The 22,797-nt window shown below is 41.7% G+C and overlaps 1 protein-coding gene across 1 annotated transcript; it reads right to left on the reverse strand.

The window, feature by feature from the left end:
• Window positions 1–353: 353 nt before the first annotated feature.
• On the reverse strand, window positions 354–22,510 carry cryl1 (crystallin, lambda 1). The gene is made up of 9 exons (XM_070838149.1): window positions 22,422–22,510; window positions 21,330–21,437; window positions 19,507–19,633; window positions 15,854–16,015; window positions 15,355–15,450; window positions 14,240–14,338; window positions 5,030–5,138; window positions 1,391–1,497; window positions 354–767 (listed from the first exon to the last, which is right to left on the reverse strand). Exons 1-9 carry the CDS (start codon window positions 22,460–22,462, stop codon window positions 669–671), a joined length of 948 nt encoding a protein of 315 aa, XP_070694250.1. The 5' UTR covers window positions 22,463–22,510; the 3' UTR covers window positions 354–668.
• Window positions 22,511–22,797: the final 287 nt, after the last annotated feature.

A 22,797-nucleotide genomic window follows, 5' to 3' on the forward strand; every position in this document is an offset into this window, starting at 1 on the left:
ATTGATCCTGTGAGCTGTTGGGCCTTTGAGCATGTTTAGATTTCCTGTTTTGGAGGTGTGGACTCGCTCGGTACGACCATGTGACGCCTGATGTCGCTGTGAAATGAAATCACGAGCGGAGCAGAAATGTCACAGCAGGTCCAGCAGGGCTCTCGTGACAAGTTTCACTTCATAGTTTCCTGGGATTCAGGACGCTATCGGTGACCAATCGATCAATCGATCGAATCATCGATTTGTTTTGCTGGACTCAACAGAGGCCACGTTAATACTCACCCAGACGGCATTTGAGTTAGATTTGAATCAAACTTACGCTGTGTTAAGTGAATATATATAAAAACATATATATACACGTGTGATTTCCATTATTTTTATTGATCAAAACACAATTTCCACATTTTTCAGACAAATTAATTTACACAGAGCAACATGATTGATTTTAATTCAGCCTCTTAATCGCCTCAATACTGGTCCTGATCGTCTTATCTGTCCGCCACATTTCATGGATTCTTCTTTTCTTATTTTGTGCTGGAATAACACTCAGGAAGCTGAGAAGAGTTTAAAAAAGGACACGTTCACACTGATGATGTGAATTAAAATGGCTCCTGTTATCAGTCGGCGGTCACCGTCGTGTTTTCTTGACTTCGGGCCGCCGCCTGCTGATCTCGGGGTTATTTCTTCAGCTTGGCCAGACCCATGAGGAGCTGGTCCCTCCGCTCCATCCGGGCCGACAGATGCTGCTTGTCGGCGGGAATCAGCTCAGACATCTCCTGCGGACGGCGGGGAAGGAAACAAACCATGAGCACGAGCTTATGTACACCTGAGGTTTAATGAGATGCACGATCAGTTTGAGCAGCAGCTCGCTGAGTGTGACTGATCTTTGGCTTTGTGCAATTTTATTTTGTTTTCATTGTGTTTTATGTCTGAACTTGAAAGGTGCTACATGTTTAAAGTTACTTAACACACACACAAAAACCATTCAGAACCATTATCACAGTTTCTTTGCTGCCTTCAGAGCTTTAATCACAACTTGACCGGCTGATATTCAGTATCCTCGAGGCAAAAAGCACCAGAAAACTAGAGCGGGCACCAGTCCTCTCTCAGCTAGTCCACTTTAAACTATTTATTGCACTGATAAATTCCTCACACGATGACCTTGTGTGGCTAACTTTTAAACCGCCTGTGACGGCATGTGACTGGGTAACGCCTGCTGCAGGAGGGAGCTCTTTAGTGTCCGGTGAGAAGGAACTCTTTGACTTTCAGTCACGCAGAACTAAAGACACCATCAACAAACAATCTCTTCATCCGACTGGATCAGAAGTCATAAAATCAGGCACCATCATCTGCTTTGATTGATATTATTTACATATATTATGTGTGTGCCCACACTCACATCAACGATGCTCTTGGCTCCCTCGCCGCAGAAGTCTGGTACAGGCCCGAAGGAGGTCAGGACCCTCTGTATTCCCTCTCCGTACCGTTTCATATAGTCTCCCAAACCTGTGGGAGGACAGGTGATCAGACGGGGGAGGGGGAGACAAATCTTCGGCCAGGTGGCTTTAACGGTGGCAGTGATGACCTTCTTTAAAGATGTTGATGAGATTCAGACGTCCTCCTGACACACAGGACTGTACAACCAGTGTTCACCTCCAATTAGATTCAGATTCAGGCAACTTTATTCGTCCCCAAGGGGCCAATTAATTTGTAGCTCTAACAGTACATAGATCCATACATACAATAGACTACCAATAAATCAATAAGTCAAGGGACAAGAGACAGTAGGAGGGACAAGTTACTACAAGAACCCTAAAAATACCCCGAAGTATGAAGAACAGTCATTTAAAATGGTACGTTCTGTGTTCAGCAGCTTAATGGCAGAAGAGATAAAAGACTAAAGAGTATTGATTAGTTCAACAGATCAAAATGAAATTATGTGATCTGGTTTTACCCACCTACCCCCCCCCCACACCCCACAACACCCTCCTCTGTGACACAGACAGACCTGCAAACACACAACGTCTAAACACCAACACATTCATCCAGTACAGTCGATTGTAAATTTAAAATATAAAAGCCTCAGTATCTTCCCATCATGGGAAGAATCTGTGTAATTGATTAATCTTTAATAATTTATCTGTGATGTAGGCGACACGGACTTTGGCTGATGAATGATTTATGTGCTGCTCAAATAAACTGTTAAAGATTAGTAAATGAGGGCTCTGGATTTCCTGCTAATGAGCTACACAGAAGGTAGAAAACTAGCACTTCTACTGAAACCTATGGACTAAAACTCTATTAACTGAGCTGCAAATGAATTAAAATTAACGTAAAAACAGTTTTGATATCCCACTTCATAAAATCCTCATATATGTCTGACGAGCCCCATTCATTAACGGATGTTTCTGATAATTAAGACCAGCATGCAACCAAATGATTGTGGGTCAAATAACGTTTGAATTTGGACGTAAAAAGAATGACAAAACACAGCTAATGATCCGTGAGGCGTCTCGGGTCCCCATAACAGCTAATGACCCGACTAAAGATATCGTAAAGAGGGCTCGCCGTGTGGTTTATTGACATTCCTGTGATAAGAAACGCGGCGGGTGAGGACTCAGATCTTTGAGGCCATATAAAGTCGGTGTGGAGCAATCTGGAAAAAAAGAACAACGTCCCCAAATTACTTCACACCAGCTCTTTAATGAAGGCAGGTCAGAGGGCGTCCAGTTAAAGCAGTTCTGTCGCACTGAAATGAAGTTTCACACCAAAGATTTAAAAGTGTGACACATTATTTAAAACATATATAAGATGACGATGTAGCCAGAAAACTGAACACTTAAACGGTTTAAAAGTCATTTCACTATCCCATGTTTTATCCCAAGTGTTTACATGAAACTATACGGTGTGTGACACGGCGGTGCGATAAGTACCATCCACCCTCAACCAAACAACAGACTGTGTGTGGGAGGAAGACGCAAATGTTATTTATAAATGTTTGTGTGCCGTTGGTGAGAATAAAGCATCGAGGATCAAGCTCGGCAGCATCACACGTGGCCACGGTTCATGTTCAGAGAGGATGAGTCCAGTGAACAGCAGACTTCTAAAAAACAAAAACTCTGCAGACGTGAAAATGAGTAAAAAAAATCACAAATCTCAGCTTGTTACAGCTGAGATTCGTTGCACTGATTATGTTTTGTAATATGGCACCATTATTTTGAACGGGGCGATAATCAGAATTTATACAGTTAATGTAAAGAGCATATTTCTCCCAATATGGTCTCATTCCAATTGTAGGAATTTCCGATTATGATGTGAGAGATGCTGATGTTATTCAGGTTTTTGGAGCTTTATTATCTAGTTTATTATCTATTATCTATTATCTAGTTTGGGACACGCAGAGCTGTGACCGTAAACTCGGCCTCTTTCCAGTTTATGGTCGGCTGTGTGTGCCACCAGTCTGCAGGGCTGCAGGTAGAGATGCTGCACAAACACACCTGCTGCTAAACATGGACATCATCAGGTTTTTGGACGTGTGCAAACATCTCAACTCTGACGTTTTCAAGAGGCTGGTTGAACGAGGATGCGTTTCCACTTGATGTGATAAACAACACATTAATTATTCTGCTCGGCTTAGTGGAATATTAATCTTCATTAGCCATGGAATCAGCTTACTGTAGTAGGAATGTTGTGCAAAAACTGGAAGACTTTGTGCATGTAAATGTAGTCAGTGGTTTCCAAAGGTCACCCGAGTGTCCATAAACACATCTGTTCTGCTCATAAGCCTCCTCTCTGCTGTCCAGGATGTTCTTAACATTAGCCGTACTAGCGCTGTTAGCCGTAGCTTCAGCTTTTGCTTGTATTGGCTGACGTCGCTATTCGGTGGAGAAACTGGATCACCGTAAAAGAGCATCCTGCAAACATTTCAGGATTTCAGCATGTTTTTCTGTGGATTAGCCCTTTAAATGATAATACTATTCTGTACAGGTCCACGGTTTACAAAAGCCAAGTGATTCAGGCAGCGTAGAGAGAGACAGACAGGCGGAGAGAGAGAGACGGGGAGCCTGAGTGCTCCGGTATCTGATTGGAATGATTTAAGGACGGGAAGTCACATCAGGAGTAGGTTTTAACAATCTGTAGAGAACACGATCATGCTACTAAAAAAAACCCAGTTAGAAAGTAACTACAGGTAGGGCTGGCACCTGGTCTGAAGGCTGCGATGTGGGCTCTGCGAGTTTTAGATTACTGGTGTGAGGGAGTGCATTCATCGCTTCCCATCAAAAGGCCGCTTTGTTCTGCGTGTGTACACAGCCAGGGTTACTCTGGGTTTCACACTCCCCTTTGATATTCTCCATCTCCCTGAGGTTTCTCTCTCTCTCTCTCTCTCTCTCTCTGTCCGACACACAGCACACGTATGTTGAGCCGACACACGTGAGTCATGTGAGACTCCAGTTTGTTTTGAAGTCATTATTTTATGTAAATGAATGGAAATCAAAGCTGCAAATACATGCTGGAATTAAACAGTTGTGATTGTGTTGGAATAACTGATATTACGACTCGTTATCTCTATTTCGTGTGACATCGTCCGCCCCCTTACCAAGAAAGAAAGATTTTAGTAAAACCTACTGACCCATTTGTTTATTTCTTATTTCACACAGACAGATAAAAAACATGTAAAGGAAACATCTGTAATGGCTAAAATGAGAAACCACATCTCAAAAACAAGCAACAGAAGCGTGGCCTCCTGACCTGAGACCTGAACCTGAACAATGACATTATTTGCTGCTTAGTTTGAATTGGAAGGATTTTTTGTTGCTGTTAAACATGAAATTAAAAGGCCAAGAGTTCCTATTTTTATTAATCAAAAACCTGATTTCATCGTTACGCCTTGGTGATACTGTTGTCGTCTTTCCTTCTCTTTACTGTTCCGTCTCTCAAATTAAGAAATAAACACTCAAAACTAAATATTCAAGAAGTATGTTGGGCGTTGAGCTTCAGGTTATTTGAGCGAAAACTGGGAGCAGAGAGGGATTTTTACCTTCAGGTGCGTTGAGGTGCATTGTTTCCATCGGACCGATGAAGGCGTAGCGCATTCCCAGCCCCTCTGACATCACCAGGTCGATGTCCTTTACGGAGATAACGCCGTCCTGAAAGAGCAGGAAAAAAAACAAATCAAATCAAAACTTACAAGCAAACACTTTGGCTCCTTTTTACCAACTTCATTTACAAGAATCTCCCTTTGCATTCCTGACAAAAAAGGTACGAATCAGTCAGTAAATGTGCGACTGGATCTAAAGACAAATACTTTTGTAGGAGGATTTAATGGTGATGGAGTTAGAAACAAGCAAACGTAACTCTGTTTTGAGTAAAACTGCAGCTCAAAATTTAGTCTAAAGGCTCAAGAGCATATTTTTCTTGGCAGTTGAGCAGAGTCATAGCTTCTTACCCCCCGAGGTTTGTTCCCTTTGATCCCATCAGACTGCTCTCACCATATAAAGTTTCCCTAATCAGCCAATTGTGTGTAATCAGGATTATTATGGCGGAGCAGTGAGGATGGAGGGATGGATGGAGGGACAGACAGAGGGAGCAGTTCAGGTATCTTTGGGTTAGAGATACCTGTTGGCCGAGCACAGAGGAAATCAAAGCTTGGATACGGAGACAGAGAGCGGGGTGAGCAGGAGGAGAGGGACAGGGTCGTCTTTGTTTGCGTCCCGCGTCCAACAACGGGCCTGTTATCTGAGCAAAGCGGCCCGGTGGGTGGGGTCTTTTCTCCACGGTAATCACTGGGGGCGACCGGCCGCTTTCTCAGCCGCTCTGCTTTCTGTCGCTGGCCCTGACTCAAGGCCCGTTTTCTGAGTGTGTGGTTGTGTTTGGAAGGGTGAGGGGGGCGTCCCTGTTACGTAAGACGGACCGCAAGGCCTCGGCGCTCAGTGCCGAACCTCTGGTCACATCTGACGTTCTGAGCTGTAGACAAAGATGCAGCCCTGTTGTTAAGCGCATATCGAACACCCTGAAGAAAGACACATTAGTGACAAAGAAGTTACTGTTAGTGACCGACCACACCAAACAACGGCTTAGTGGAACTAATTCTTACCACATAGGTGGTTCTGGATGACTGGTGAAGGAAAACTAAACTTGCTTTTAATGATGTCAAAATGTCTTGTGGTTCCTACTTTCTCTCGGCTGCCTCGACGAACTGAAGCGGCGCCTCGGTTCTTACGCTCGTGTTCAGTAACGTAGGAGACCAGAGATTAGTGGAAGGAAATGGATGAACGGATGGGAAGGACTAACCTTTTTGCACGTTAAAACATTATCAATATTATTACTTTTTCTAATCTTTCATTTTTCAATTCATCAGTGCTGAAACGTGAATCTGGTCCAGCATATTCTGATAATCCACCTTCTCCCCCAACTACAGTGTAAATACTTTCACTTTAGACACATGCAGCAGGACAGTGAGGTGGAGCTCAGGTCAGCTGGTTCATCTGGTTCACCTGCTCTGTGCTCACGCAGCAGCACAGATTCACAGCTTATCTCTGTCTCCAGTGGGGACAAAAATAAAAGAGGCATGCCTTTGACATCCAACATGACTTTATAAGAGCCGGGCCCAGATACCCGACGACTGAGGCTGACGAATGTTCAGGATTTACCTGTTCATCAACTTTAACAGGGGGAGCTGTCTAAGAGGCAGGAAGGTCATTCCTGTCGCGCAAGTTTGTCAACAGTGCTCAAAATCTGCTTAAAATTCTGAGCAGCAGTCAGGGGATGTTTCTTATGTTAACTAAACCTCTACTAGAGAGTCAGAAACCACAGGATGACCGCTGGTTCTGTTGAAAAGAGGCCAGCAGGTTGTTTATTACGTCACCATGAAGGAATGCTCTGCAGGTTCACATGGCTGTGACGATGACGCCCTTAATATTACTGTGTCACCGTCACCCAAACCTTTTGTTCAAACCTCGTCAGAAAAGAACCAGCTGTGTTTTAGGAGGTCCATGTCATTGGTTCAAAAGTCAGTAAAAACACATTTGAACTGTTCCTCGTCCACACTTGGCTCTACATTATAAAATGACCTCTGTGTGGTTTGATTTGTGATCCTGTTTTTCCATTGTCGCCTCTTTGTTGTCCTTTAGACTTTTTTAGACAGCATCGTAAAACTTAACTGAGTTGAGTCCGTCCCTTAGCTCGATTATTTTGCTCTCAAATAGGCAGCCATTTTGAAAGTTAAACCTTCTCATGTGTGATTTTAAAGTTAAAACTGGATCACATTTTAAATTGGAGTTTAAAGTTTTGGTGCAACAGCATTAAACCTAATCCAGGTTTACAACTGTAAGGAGAGGTCTATATTTAATCCTTCATTTTAAGATAGTTTTAAAGTTTGTGCAACATAATTTAAAGTTAAACCAGGATTTAACCTGGTTTAAACATGAATCCTTGTTAGTGCAGCGCTGCCTTGTGAACAGTTTGAGGTGATCAGGACACCCAGGAGGAGCTCCCTCCAGGCCAAAGTCTGACACTTAAACAGCAAAGTGGCGTTTGTGTCAGGTTGGACCGAAGAGTGCCCTAGGGGGTTAATTCTCCTCAAGAGAGTGATCCGCACACACACGATATGGACTGTCATGTAGCTGTGAGTCTGAGCTTCCACAGGCCCGTGTGAAGACACAAATATCACATGCATGGATGCTATGTTACAGCCAGGAGACTCAGGAGGGCCGGGGACGAAGTAATCTCTGCTTCATTTCCTCGAAGTACACCCACCGCTGTGATTCTCAGAAGAGATGTTATGTTACTCGCAGTAAATGCCGTTTTCTTGGCTGAACTATGGAGGGCTCTCAGCAGACTGTGGACCCACTTGGCTCATCAGTGAACCACAAAGTTCCTCTGTTCATCTGTGCAACACCTGAACTTCCTCTGCAAACTCTCCGCAAACAACTCTTATCGCTTTCATTTTTTGAAAACAGATGTCAAAGACTTTGTCACTTTTCCTCCCATAATGCCCGTTACTCTATAATATCTGTATCTAACAAATACAACCAACAATATGATTTAATAAAACTCTGCCTTAGACGGCGGTCGGCCATCAGCTGATGTGGGGCCGTTCCATGGCTTTGGCTTTTCGGCTGTTCAGCATGTTGAAACTATGAACAAAAGTGGTGTGAAAATGGTTAAGAAACGCTGCTTTGTTTCTGGTTTGTATATCTGCAGCCTCTGGGTTTTCCCTTTATGAATATGACTTAATTATTTGGTGGATTTTAAGTTTTGTAATTTTAGTTGTTTAAGAGATTTTGTTAGTAATTTTATGTCTGGGGAAAACGTTGATACTCCCAACGGCCGCACACTTCCTGCATTAGCATGATGTTACCCACTTGCTAGCTTAAGCTTAATTATTGGTCTCGGTTGGCCTCTGGACGCCGACAGTACCGGTGTTTCAGTGAGGAGCCTTTTGGCGTCCATGTTGCCTAGCGGCGCTGCCTCAATGGTGTTATCACAACATTAGACGGGGACAGACAGACAGCCAGACAGACTACTGCCACCTGCTGGTGTGGAGACTTATGCAGGTGCTCATGTGCTAGTTGGCCATTAGCTGTGGTGTTTGAGGTTAAAGACCAGACACAGGCGACGTGAGGGGGCGCAGCAGTCGGCCTTCGTCACTGCTTCATGTCGGGTTGGTGTGTCAGGAAACTTAAGAAGAACTTCCATGACAGAAAAAAACCATTAAATATTCATGTTCTATATCTAATATTCAGTATAAACAAGAAATGTGTCTATAGATCCTTTTCAGCTGCACACATTTTGATTTGTCCATACCATTAAGTGTACCAGCCATGTCATGTGAGTGAGCATGCACGACACCAGATCCCTGGAACTGGCTCGACTAAATGGAATGCAGCCATGATTGATGCTATGGTTTGACAAGCCAGCATGTCTGCCAGACAAAGGGTCTACTGAGGAGGCTGAAATATTTGATTTGGTATGAAAATACACCTGCGATTAAATAAGAAATTAGTATCAAGCAGAAGGAAGTCAGAGGAATCATTAAAGACGGTACAATTCATCCTCTGAGGACCATGAATGTTTCATGGCAGATCTCTGATAGTCTGGATAAAAGTGTTGGACTAACAGACCAACAGACACACGTCTCTGACAGTCCCAACAAATCTGGAAGTAAGTACGTTTCTCACAGGTAGAATTTACTGCAGGCTCACCGTGCTGAATTACATTTGTTCTTATCTTAAGAAGCCTGAGAAAAATTCACCCTGCAGTCGATAGACGGATATCAGATGTGACTCTAAATCAGCTGTGACACAAACAAAGTGGAAGTTATGGTTTCCCTTTCCTTCTGTGAACACGTTAATGTCATGTTAGACGCATGTTTCCACAGGCTACTGCACAACCTCAGCAGGACATGCTTGTCAGTTTAAGACATCATTCAGTTGGCGAGTCTTGGAGATTCACTAGGCGATGGCTCGACTTTAAGAACAGTATTGTAATGATCCTTAAAGAACGCATGTGCCATAGAGATGAACGTTACCCAGAAGGTGATCAGGTTTACCCGCCTATTCTAACAGTTTGTGCTCTTTCCGATCACGGTTGCGGTCACGACAAGCCGCAGACACGCTCACCTCACTTGTTTGCTTACACAGATTAATTTCACCCACACACATTATCATCACACTTTTTGTTTGATTTGGAAGCTGTTCAATTGCTTTTAAGCTTGCATTGTTTCACATGGAGTGCTGTCAGTTCATGACTTCCCTCAGTGATCTTTGGCAGAGTGGAGTCATTAACCCTTTCAATCACAGAGGTCACTGCAGTGTGCAGCTATTCAAACGCTGTTTTCTTGTATACGCATGACTTTTGATGGCATAGTTGCACATCAGCCACTACAGTGAAGCTACTGCATCATCTCATACACTGACTGCTACCCAGTGGGAAGCCAAGATGGCCGACAGACAGCCAGAAACACCAAGGTGCTCATTTTCTTCTGTTCAAACCTTCTAGAAAAACAAGCCCTTGCAGGTAAAAGTGTGGAAATTATGATTAATCACATGTCCACTGAAGTGTACATCATGCATCACTGGCTATATTTCAACTACTGGACATGTAAATATATCTTTATAAAATATAGGTTTAAAATCATGCCTAAAGATGAATAAATAAATAAAAATCCTGACTGAGGTTATCATAATTCATGCATGAAAGGGACAACTAGTCGCTACTTCTGGTGCAATTTGAAGCATTAACTGAGGGTGGGAGCAATCAGCTCTGATGGAAAAGACCATGTTGTCAGTTTTCTAAATGAAACACCCCCTGCACACTCACAATTGCACTCATAATCCCGTAACTTCATTGATATTATTTAATAATTGGTGGCGCCAAGCTGTCAGTTTAACATCACTGATGACAAAAGGTTCACTTTCACTTTAGCCTCATGTCTGTAGGCTACAGCACAACAATGTAGGAATAACTACTGGGGAATAACATTTAAAAGTCCAAAAGAAGGAAATGAAGCTGCTTGCACACACCTCATCGACAGCTAAACTGGAAAATGAAGGATAGTCTGATGAGAAGGAAACAATGAAGCAGCAAAAGCAAAAGAAACAAGCGCAGCCTCGTCCCTCTGTCGCCATAAAATCGTGTGAAGAACTGTAAACGCACATGATGAACCAGCCCGATCATTAGTGCTACAGAGCAGGAACGTCCCCTGCATGCATTCATCCTCCATCAGGGCTGCAAATAATTCTTTCTAGGGTGTAAAAATCATTCAAGCTTAAAGTCACATCAGTTTCTGGTGTCTGTAGTCATCCTGTAGTGTTCCACCATTGGCAAGTAAAATATATTTTTCAATATGCGTCTGTCTTTATCCTATTTAGTGTTTTCTCAGCTGTCGTTACACTTACAAGGTCACGTACATGATTTCATTTTAATATCTGTCACTGTGGTTTCTTATTTCATCCATTTCATCTCATTCCTTTCCTGGCTAAATAAAAAGTTCTATGTTTATATTGGCTTTCAATGACATATTTCTTGCTCTTGTTTCATTTTCTTTTTAATTAATTGATATTTCCTTGTTCCTTTAGTGGCCTCTCCTTCCGAGATAACTGACAACATCGCGTGTTCAGCCTCTTTTTGCTGTGTGTCATGATTAATGTAGTTTCAGTCAAGTCTTTGCTTTGTGGAGTTTTGTTGCTACGTGCAGCTGACTTATCGTGTGTGTGTGTGTGTGTGTGTGTGTGTGTGTGTGTGTGTGTGTGTGTGTGTGTGTGTGTGTGTGTGTGTGTGTGTGTGTGTGTGTGTGTGTGTGTGTGAGGCTCACACTCGTGTCCATCTGGTGCAGTGACACACTGTAACTTAGTAGATTACAGTAATGTCAGGGACGAGGACACAATGGGCTGATTGAGCTGTGAAAGGGCTCTCTGAGTTACACAGTTCCTCTTCAGGGTCACACAGGGGATGAAACAACACTCGGCCTGCAGATATCAGGGGAGCTGCCTCACTAAATATTTCTAAACAAAGCTAAAAACCTATTTTTTTCACTTTGGCCTTTAACTACCTCTGTCTGGTACTGGCACGTTTTGAACTTTGCTTTCTTTCTTTTTGTTTCAAGCCATCCTCCCAGCTCCAACATGTCTTTGTCTATTAAGGAAATGTCTCTTGGCCAAAACAGAGACATACCAATCAACAAATCAAATGCTTTTACAAAAATCTGACAAAAAAAGGAAACAAAAAACACGTCAGTTGCTGTTAAAGCATTTTGTTTTGTCGAAATGCCTGTCTACCTGTCCGTGAACCTACTGCACGTGATCAAAGTCGAGTAGCGTTGGAGTTACTCAACATGAAGAACACATGATTCTCAAATCTGTGGACAGGCCGTCGTTCAGTGAGCTAAACTGTTAACACAAAGCCTTTACATCTTACAACAATATGCATATTCTATAACTTTGTTATTCAATCCTGGCATTATTAATTTATGTAACGTAATGTAATGAATTAATGGGGCATGTCATGGAAAATCAGGGAATTAAAAATGTGTTTGTTCACCAAACAAATAACTTTTTAGTAATGTTAACAATTTTCTAATGTCATGTTCCATTTCTAGATTCAACTCTTTATTCCTGGACAGTGGTGGAAAAGTTGGGTAATTTTATGTTTGACTTAGAGGAGGAACCCTGAATTTAAAAGCCCTTTAAAAAAGGACCAAAAACAGCCAAAAAGGCAGGAACTCCTGCAAAAGAAAGAAGCAAGAGACAAAGAACGAATCACCAAATATTTGGTAGAGAAGTTAAAGTACAAAGTCCTGCTGTCACATATACATAAGGAGGTAATGTGAGGTAACTGAGGGCAACTTGAAACCTGAATCACAGTGATTCAGTCCATGTGAGTTCAGTTCAGGTAACGATCGTCACGATCACACTCATCTTCCTCATCATCATCCTGAACATTTCTTCCTTGAGTGATCCGGTAATGGCGCCTGTCATCAGAGGCTAAAGCTCGTTTACTCTCATTGCGTTCCTTTTTTCGTGAGGATGCCGTGGAGATTATAGCAGAGGTGAGCTGACAAGCAGCTTCCTCTTTTCTGCCTCCATTTCAAAAAAACCATCAGCCACACAAAGCCTGACTGAGACTCGTCCAGGATTCATAACAAACATGCACACATACACTCCTGTGGGATGTTCTGAGGTCCTGCGCCTGACAGCGTTGAAATGACGAACCAAAATGTTCTGTTTTTACTGGAAACTGATTTTTAGTATTGTGTAGTTATGACATTTATCAAATCTTATACACTTAAAGACAAATCAAGCTGATTGAAGTCAGATTTAAGGAGCTGGGAACTAAAAAGTTTAAAACTAGTCTGGGTCTTAAATTGTCAGATTAGATTAGATTGTCATGAATATTAAGACTTAATTGGAGGTAGGAGAGTCAGCCGGCTCTCCCCCTGGCTAAGCTGGGCTCAGGCTGCGCTCCAAATGTTAGCATCAGTCTTATTTTATGTGGCGTTTTATTGGCTGACGCACTGAGGTCATTAATCATGTTACTGACTGTCACTGACTGCAGAGGTGTGGTTACCAAGACGAAAGCTCTTTGTGTGGCAGAGAAACTCCATCCCGACCATTCGTTTCACTAAACAGCTCAGTAATGAGTGAAATAAAACATGTCAGTCTTCCACTCCTAAGTGTCACTGTTGCAGCCGCCATTTTGTGTCTTCAGTAATGTATCTTATTTTACCCATAATGCATTGCACAACAGGCCAACAGGCGTCTTACATTATTATTATTATTACATTATATTTAAGTGTCTACAGCAAGTCTGGCTTTACGTATACTTTAAGTCAGAGTTTCTTTTTATGCAACTGACCGCTGGTGTTTAAGTGCAGCTTTGTTAAATAAGCATATTACCAACAATGTGCTATTTAGTAAAAAAAAACCAAATCACTCAATCACAATAATTCAAACCTCCATCCTGACTTGGTATCAAACAAGGTTAAAAGGAAAAATGAGCAAACACATGGTAATGTGTCACCGCCTGGGTAATATTTTCAGGTGTGATTCAAACCGCTGTCAGAGGTAAAGCAGTGCAGAATTACTGCCTCGTGATTTCTACGTCTCCACCAAACCATCCATGTCTGTCCAAACCCCGAGGTTAGAGTCACTGATGATGGTGAAATGTGAAATAAGGTCACAACCTCCATCTCTGTTCTCTGAGTGACAAAACATCCAGAAAAATGTTTCTGCAGAATATTTTGAGTTTGCAGTTAAGTCGACCTTTGATATTTTGGATATAAAAAGTCACTACTTTATCTTATTATTAGACATTTGTGTGAAATTTTGTCATAATTAGCGTAACAATTCCAATTCGACGTTTGTGCCAAATTTGAAGGATTTTCCTCAACGTTCCTGAAACATCGCGTCAAAACACAATGTCGCCAACGTGCAGGCATAAAAAAACATGGCTGGTTTACTTACGGGTCAAAACGAGACCACGTTTGTGACCAAAATCACTCACTAGTGATTCACCATTTTGTATAGCTGTCTGAATGTATAGTGAGAATCTTTACAGAAAGTGTTCCACAGTGCATCGTCAGAAGTACACCAACAATCACTATATACCATCATGCACTGCGTGGAAAGAAGATGGGCCTAATTAGCGGCACAGCATTAATTATGTCCGTCGTGTCCGATAGTAGCTCCCTGTACAGTCCTCGACACTGAACCCCCTGGATACTGGACCCGGAGACCACCGAGACACTGACCTGGACCAGCCTCCAGGACTCTGCGATAATGGCCGCCTGCACTCTGTTGAGGGCGAAGCCGTCGATCTCTCTCTTCAGCCGGACGGGCACCTGGTCGACCTGAACCGAGACACAACCGTCACGTCAATGAGATTCTGTTTGACATGATTTTCATTACTGCCTCCTTCCAGGAAGTCAGTGAATTCCTTCTATTTCAGCCACAGACTGTATAAAAGAAGTGGACGAAGAATCAGAGTCTGAACAGTGAAGCCTTAAAGCTGCATCCTCTCTACTGTCCAGCAGGGGGCGACTCCACTGGCTCCAAACAGAAGTCTGATTGGATGGAAGTCAATGAGGAAATGATTTATCGGCTCAGTGAACATTTTCCTGATGAGTTTCTGCTCTCAGTCTCTAGTTTACAGTCTTCTTCAGCACAGCAGGATGTTCTTTTAGTAAATTATGGTCCATTTAGAGGAAAATAGATGATGAAGCAGGGCATGCTTTAGGATGGGACTATGTTGTCACTAGCCAATCAGAGGCGCCACTTCTGGCTCCGTAAAACCAAGATGGCGACGCCCGTGAAGCAAAACTCGAGGCTTCAAACCACAAACCAACGGATGATGTCACGATGGCCACTTCTTATATACAGTCTATGATTTCACCGAGATTCAGCCTGCAGAGACTTTGAGACTATAGTGACAATACCAGACTTGAGAGACAAATAATCCATGCTGAGATGGTGATTCTGTTCATTTTAAACATTTTAAAATTGAAATATACAAGTTAACTTGTATTTTCAGTTTTCAGACGCAGTTTGGTTAGGTTTAGGCACCTAAAGTACATGGTTAGGTTTAGGAAAAGGTCACGGTTTGGGTTAAAATAATAAGCCAAATATAAAAGGCAGTGTTAATTAAAGACAAAATATCTTCTTTACCTTTTTTTTTTTTAACCCCACTGATAACTTTTGTTATCTGAGTGTCTGAGTGTCTTTGATGCCTCATAACTTTGATAAGTAATAATTTGTTAGGTTGCTGTGTCGGCCAGGTCTTCCTTGTAAAAGAGGACCATCGAAATATCAATAAGATAAAACTCTGCATCTCTTCTGCAGGTTCGATTGTGTAATGTGGGATCTTTACCTTGGTCATTAGGGAATGGGTGGTGTCCATAACAGTCGCCGCTGTCTCTGGGTGAGGCACCAGCTCCACCAGTTTGACGTAGTAGGGTGGGTTTACCTGTGAATCACAGGACAATCACACATCATTCAGTGGGTGCTGCTGCTGCTACGGGTTACTGTGATACACACTTGTTACAACCTGTTTAAATCTCAGTTCACCACACACCACCTTTCTAAACTAAAATACATCAATGTCACCGTCAGAAACAGACGCACTGACAGAAAAAACAGGACAGAGCACTTGTGGAGTGACGGCTAATCCCAGCAGTCATTTTAACTCACAGTGTCGCAGCGTTTGTTAACACGCCGAGTGCTGGAAATCTTAGAAAATAAAGTTTTTATCATCAGAAGTGTCTGACAGCCCCTCTGATTAGTCACTAAGACAGTAAAATGCAATTATTAACCCTCCAGGTCTGGTTTATTATGCTGAAAGCCCGTCTCTGGACTGCAGCAGCACTAACCGGATGGGAGACGAGGCAGCGACTCTTGTTCTGGACTTTGGAGAAGACGTTGCTCGGCACCAGACAGGAAGTGGAGCTGCTCAGGATGACGTCTTTTCCCACATGGCGCTCTATGTCCTGGAAGACGCTCTGCTTCACCTCCAGCTGCTCAAACACACACTCCTGGACAACACACACACACATACATACATATGGGGAAAATGTCACTTACAGATGCTCACAAACACAAGGTGGGTTGTGGAGGGAAACGCAGCTTAACCATCATTTAATTTCCTGAAACACAGCAAGTAAATGTTACTTCTGGCCGTTTTGTTCTGTCCTCGAGTGTGATTTTGAGGTATTCACAGTTTTCTTAAGTGATTTTACAACTTTATACCTCTACTCTACTGCATTTTAGAGGATTAATAACGTTTTACTCCTTTAACACCTTTAGTAATTAGTTAAAAAAACAAACTTATGATAAGCTTTTAAAATACAGTTTGCTACAGATGAAACCAGTGGCTGGTCCTGTTCGGCCCCGCTGTCCTTTCTCAAATGTCTCTGAGGTGTTGATGTGAGTTTTCCTCCTCTAATCCTTCAGATCCTTTCACTAAAATAACTGAATCCCAAAGAGATCAAATTATCCATGAAGATCAAAGAAAGTCCAAAATGTGAACAGACTTTTGTCTCATCTCAGGACCCCTCAGATTTATTTTGTGACCTTTCGGAGAGATACGACTCCTCAGCTGGGATCCACCGGTTTAAACTACCGAACTTCACTGTCATTAAAAATTAAGATAATTTAAATTATCTCCACTTACTGCTACGGTGGCAGTGATTCATCAGTATTAAGGCGAAACACAACATGCAAAAACATGGGTTTTTCATGCACTGGTCACTTTTTATATTTTGTGCTTCCATAACACGTCTTCTTTCAGACTAGTGAGAAGAAAACGTCCGAAACACATCTAGGGGTTTATTCCACTGCACTTTGTCCACGTGTCTGCAGATTTCTCCTAAATTCATATCTTTAAAGGCCATTTCCTCAAAATGACTTTTTTTTCTCACTCAGCAGTATTATTCCTCTCTGTATTCTGAACGATTTTACAGATATATATCATATATCATTCAGAGCCTGATTCATATACAACACATTCTATTCCTAAAAACAAGTCATGTTGTCAGAGTTTTCTGATTTATGGAGGAATAAAAGGAACATTTCCACTGTAAAAACCTTTTGGTTCTAAAATGTCAATACAAAACAGAATTTTGAACTTTAATCTGAACTTTATCCAAAGTTCAGATTTCTGTTCTGGAAATGTGCTCATATTTTAGTAAAATAGTAACTCATTTGCATATTCAAACATAAACTGTGAGAAAACTTGTGATACAAAATATAATTGTCTTAATGTAAGTAATAAACCAGAGGAGGTTTCATGGTGATATCCACTTAATAATCTAATAATATAACATAATAAAATGTAATCTGCTGAACGAGTAAATTTTAATATTTTAGGTACATTTTGTCTATAACACTTCTGTGCTTTTACTTTCTGTAATTTGAGTGAACCCTTGAGTTTGTACACTTGTCAATCTTTCTTGACGGGACATCACAGCAAAGATACGAACTTAAATAATCACAGCAAGAAATAAACATTACGTACGCTGTTTCTATGGTAAGTAAACAGCAAGACAACCAAACATGTTGAAGTCATACTGTCACACTTTCTACCACTAACTATCCACCACCCTGACAGAGTGCTGTGCTGGAAAGGAGTGGCTGTGAGTGCTAATAAGGTCTTAAAATGGCATCCATCAAGCGCGTAGAACTGCTACAACTGGCTGGGCGAGCGGCATAGCTGCGTAATAATAATGTGATGCTCCGCTCATTAACAGTACGAGTATGTACGAAGGTTTTTACGTTCAACAAAAACAACACAAGTAATCCAAAACAGACTTTTACACATAAAATCACATCCAGTCCTTAAATAAAGTCTGAAATCTGTTTTATTCTATATACTGTCCTGTATTTTATGTATCTGAGGAGTGAGGTGAGGTGGTGGTATGTCCTGTACTGTGCTCCTGCACCTGTCAGACCATGCAGCTAGCAGGCGATGACGGATTATCAATATCAGCCTTTACACGAGCAGCCGTGATCAATATCAGGGTGAAACATGCATCAGATGGTGTCACGCTATCAGGAAACGTGGAGGTGACTACCTGAGAAGGAAAGCTTCACATTTTCTACCTGCCATTTCCCTGTTCCTAATAAGTCCTCTATTGTTTCTTGTGAGGATGAACTCAGAGTGCAGAGGATTGATTTATTTTGGCCCCATCTGCCCCCTTTGTGCTCCGAGCAGCTCTACTGCGATGAAGAGCGCTATTGTCTGCCTTCAGTCACTCAGGGTGCCGTACAGGAGATTTTCTTGGCTTAAAAAGTTAACTTTGCATTTTTTTTTTGGCAGATCGTGTGATGAAGCAAGTCTCCATTGTTGGGTCTGTGTTTTTCATCATCACGACAGGGACGAGACGAGTGATGTTAAAATGTTGTGTAATGATTTCAGCAGCAGAGCAGCTCTGGAGAAGGAGCTCTGACTGTGTTCAGCTTCAACTCTGGACCCTTCTCTACTGCTTTCTGTTAAATGATCTAATGACTCTAATCTTTTCCTTTCATGTGTTTTCCCCCTCTTTTATTCTTATTCCTGTTCTTTGAATTGCAGATGTGTATAAATCACCTTTTGTAAAGTGTCTGAGTTCCTCGAAAAGCACAATATAAATAAAATATATTATTTTGAACTGTGTGAATACAAATTAAATAAACTTGCTGTAACAACCTCCTCTTGAGCCTGTTGTTAAAGGAAAACTCTACATTTGTTAGTTTATATGACAGACAGTTCATGAATGTCCCAGAAAACTTTGAAAGTTTTGATTTGAAGCAGCAAAAAGTCGTATACAGAAAAGTGCCTTTTAATGCTGTGATGCTTTATAGTTTAAAAATAAAAAACATGCACAATCTGAGGTCAGTCGTGATTTCTGTGGTAAACCATCACGTTATTTCGTGAATAACATGCAGTAATTAGTCTGTGGCTGCCTGAAACATTTCATACTAAGTACCAAAACCCAGCTGTGGGATGTGCCAAGGTTTACTCAGGATGTGATCAGCAGTGGCTGAGACATCCTACAATATGTGCCACTGATAAACCAATGATGCTGCTCCCCCTGGAGGATAATTAGTGCAGCTTTAGAAGCCAGAACATGGTGCACTGAGCTCACTGAGCTCACTGAGCTCGCTTTGACTTTTATTTAGAGTGCACGACTTAACGGTGTGATGAAATAATAAATAAACTGTTACAGTATATTTATATATTTAATGAGTGTTTTTAAGTGTCTTTGAGCTTTAAGAAAAGCGCTCTATAAATAAAATACTAAAAATATATACTATTATTATCATTATTATTATTATAGTGTTCCCATTGGGTCACACATTTGAACACGTGTACGCTGAAGTGACGGGTGGCACCACGTTCCCAGTCCGACCACAGCCAGGATCCACGTGTCAAATGTGTGAATGATGAAGACAAAGAAATCAGCAGGGACTAATCTGCCTGTCGCCCCCCCTTGGCCTCAGCGTGCAGGGGGACACACAGACAGGATGGCCTGTGCTGGAGGGTCACCTGGACAAAGAAGGCTCCCTCCAGCGCCCGGGTCAGGTCGTCGTGGCTGCTGAGCAGGGCGAGCTGCTGCGCGGCGCTCAGCTCTCCTCTCAGCATGCCGGCTTCCCCGAGCTCCTCCAGCTGCTTCCTGAGCCGACGCAGAGAGAGAGAGAAACTTTACAGGAAACACAATATCCTGTATGACATGTAACACGACTCCTTTAATGTCTGAGGGATTGTCACCAAGATATAAACTCCGGATGGTTGTGAACAGGTTGAGCCATTGAGCCAGAAACCTTCAAAGTAAATTCTTTTTAAATGTTTGTTTGTGATTAATGCCTGAATGCTGTCAGGTTGGTTCTTTTGCCAAAATACAAACCAAAATTAACTGGCAGCTGCCCACAGTAGCAGCTTTTATCCTGAGGATATAGTATCAGAGGAGTTAGCAGTATTGGAGATTTGATTTGATTGATTTGTTTGTAAATTATGTTCCTCACAGCTTGTTGGGCAAGAAACCAGCTCAGTGACTCCGTCTACTGGTCAACAGACAAGTGTGAGCAGATATATTATATTTATATACAAGATGAATTGAAGTTAAATTAATGGAGTTCCTGCTTCACAGTTTTTCAAGTGCTGTAGAACTTCTTCATATTAGATTGTTTTCTGATGGTAGTTTTCACCAAAAGCCCTTTGTCACTCCACAGTAATGTTTAACTAGCAGAGATGAGTTTTTAGGCCAGAGCATGTGTTTGTGCATGTGGTCCTATAGGAAAAGGAAGTTGCTGATCATGTGATGGCCGTGTGGAGGGAGGGCCCACGTGAGCCAGGAGAGGCCAGAGGTGGCTGGTCAGTAAGTCTTGTTAATGTTCTCTTCGTGTTGTGCAGCCAAAGACGCCTGTTGACTCGAAAGGCAACAAGTGTTGAGGAGATCACAGAGCTGTGGTGTAAAATCATCCCATGATAAAGAGTCTCTAAAGTCAGCTTGTGTTATTTCTCCTCTTCTCAGGATTTAAGTCTTAAATTCTCTTTTCACATTATTAAACTTATTTGGACAAATGTTCTTTAACCTAACAAGTTATTGTCATTTTGTTGTACGTGTTATTTTTAACTGACAGCATATGTATTCACTATATTTTTACATTTGATCTTTATGTTTATTGCAAAATAAGTTTAACTAAAACTAAAAAGCCTTAAATTGAACTTGCTGATGTAGACGGACTGTTGCTTGACTGTATATATTGGCTGCAGCTCTACCTGATAACTGGAACTCAGTGGGATTTTGTTTGTGGTGCTTAAAAAACACCACAAATATAATGACATGGTTGTTTAGAATCGAGGTGCTCTGAGCACCACACAGCAAAAGGAATCCAGCTCCCCTGCACTGGCACAGACTACAGTTTATTTTCCTATATTTCCTCTGCAAAAGGCACTAAAACTCTAACAGGAGGGAGATAACTGTCCCTTTAATGTTTTTATCAATGTAACAACTATGAGCTAAATCAAATCAGATACTGTGACCAACCATATTGTAAATTTCTCTGCAATTCAGAGCACATTTTATCTTTATAAACGGGGAATCTTTGCTATTATAACATAAAATAACACTAATTCCTTAAACACACTGTTCCTATTCACTCAACCTTCCAGACAAGTCGTCTAAAGTTAATTTGTAGAGGCCAAAATAACGTACATGGTCTCAGCAGGCTTCATAATGTAATCCAAATGCAGAGAGAAAGATGAGTGTGCCTATAACTAACATAAGTGGGAACATTACATTGAATAAGACTGCGTTACATGACGGTTTATGCTGGACAGAGGCTGCAGTGTTGTGTAGTCGGACTGACCTGATCTCCGTGATGGCCTTGGCAGCCTGGCCCGGTTGGTTGTCGTAGATCTTCACGCTGTAGCCTCCACTGACAAACACCATGGCCCAGGAGCGGCCTATAAGTCCACTGAAACACACACACAACATGGACACTTAGGATGCTTGATCTGTGTGTGTGAACCAAAATCCCATTAAACAATCTGTAAATATAAAACACTTCACATCCTCCATGGACACTCTTAAATATACATAAATACATTAAATATACATACATACCAGCTCATGCTGCACAGTTAGAGAGGTAAGAGAAGGAGAACTAATCGAAACTCTAAGTCCTTCATCCCTTCTCCCATTAAGCTGCAGGTCACATCACTCATTTTAAATGACTGTTATTTTAGAGGATTTTAATGAGATATTGTCTTTTATTTATTGCTTTGTTATTGTTGCTCTTATCTCTATATTTAGGGTTCTTATGTAACTTATTATAACCCGTCCCTCCTACTAATATGCTTTCCTTGACATACTTGCCCTGCAGGTTTTGCTGTTGCTCTGTTTAAGAGTCTGGGTGGTGATATCCTTGTCTGCATATTACTGAAGAATTTTGCATGTTTTTGCAAGTCACAAACTGCAAGTAACTCTGAAAACTTGTGACAGGAGGAGTGAATATTTAGCTGTGACGTTTAGTATTTACTTTCCAGGTTTACGAGAGTTCACTTCAGAGGTCTGAGTGTGTAGAAATAATGCACAGGGAGCAGAAAATACACACATGTCTGCATAAAGGAGGCTCTAATGTTGCAGCCTCAATGCAGCTATTAGTCTATTAGCAAGGAAGATAATGAAAAGTCAATGAGAGGGCAGCTGCAAAGGTGTCAAGAGGTCAGGAAATCAGCTTGGTTAGCTGAAAAAGCAGCTGCAAAGGAATCTAAACATGCATTCATGATAGTCCACAGAAGTGTTTTAAGCATGAAACTATACAATACAGTCAGTAAACTAAAGTTACCTGCAAAATAACTAAACAAAACAAACAAACAAACAGGACGAACAGCGTTACAGTCAAACTAGCATAAAAACCTGGGAGCAGAGTTTAACATCACGAACATTTCTAGCTCACCTGCCGACCACAGTAATGATCTTCATGTCAGAGGAGCTCATTATTACAAGAAGCAGTGAGATCAGCTCAGATTCACTCACTATTTTTCTATTAAAACTGTTGCACCGCCCCTCCGGAGTCACGCTGCTAAACACCGGTACGGGAACCTACAAGGACCAAACAAGCCAAAAGAAGCGAAATACACATCAAAACATCAAACATCGCCAAAATAACACACAAACTACATATTCGCCGTTAATTAGCTGCTATTGTTAAGCGAATTGCTATCAAGCTGTTTAAGACGACACTGAAATTAAAAATGGTGCTTCAGAGGGAAAAGTTAGTTACACGTGTATCCTAGCAACAGATAAAATCAGCTCCAGCCAATTACGTTCGT

The sequence above is a fragment of the Pempheris klunzingeri genome, chromosome 10 (assembly GCF_042242105.1).
Source record: "Pempheris klunzingeri isolate RE-2024b chromosome 10, fPemKlu1.hap1, whole genome shotgun sequence".
Classification (NCBI taxonomy): domain Eukaryota; kingdom Metazoa; phylum Chordata; class Actinopteri; order Acropomatiformes; family Pempheridae; genus Pempheris; species Pempheris klunzingeri.

What these genes read in the sequence shown, in the direction of transcription:
- cryl1 (XM_070838149.1), bottom strand. Translation starts at nt 22,462, where the DNA reads ATGAGCTCCTCTGACATGAAGATCATTACTGTGGTCGGCAG. An exon ending in GCTGCCTCGTCTCCCATCCG is followed by an intron (nt 15,451 to 15,853) that starts GTTAGTGCTGCT and finishes TGTGATTCACAG; the next exon opens with GTAAACCCACCCTACTACGT. An exon ending in GCACCTCAACGCACCTGAAG is followed by an intron (nt 1,498 to 5,029) that starts GTAAAAATCCCT and finishes GTCCTCCCACAG; the next exon opens with GTTTGGGAGACTATATGAAA.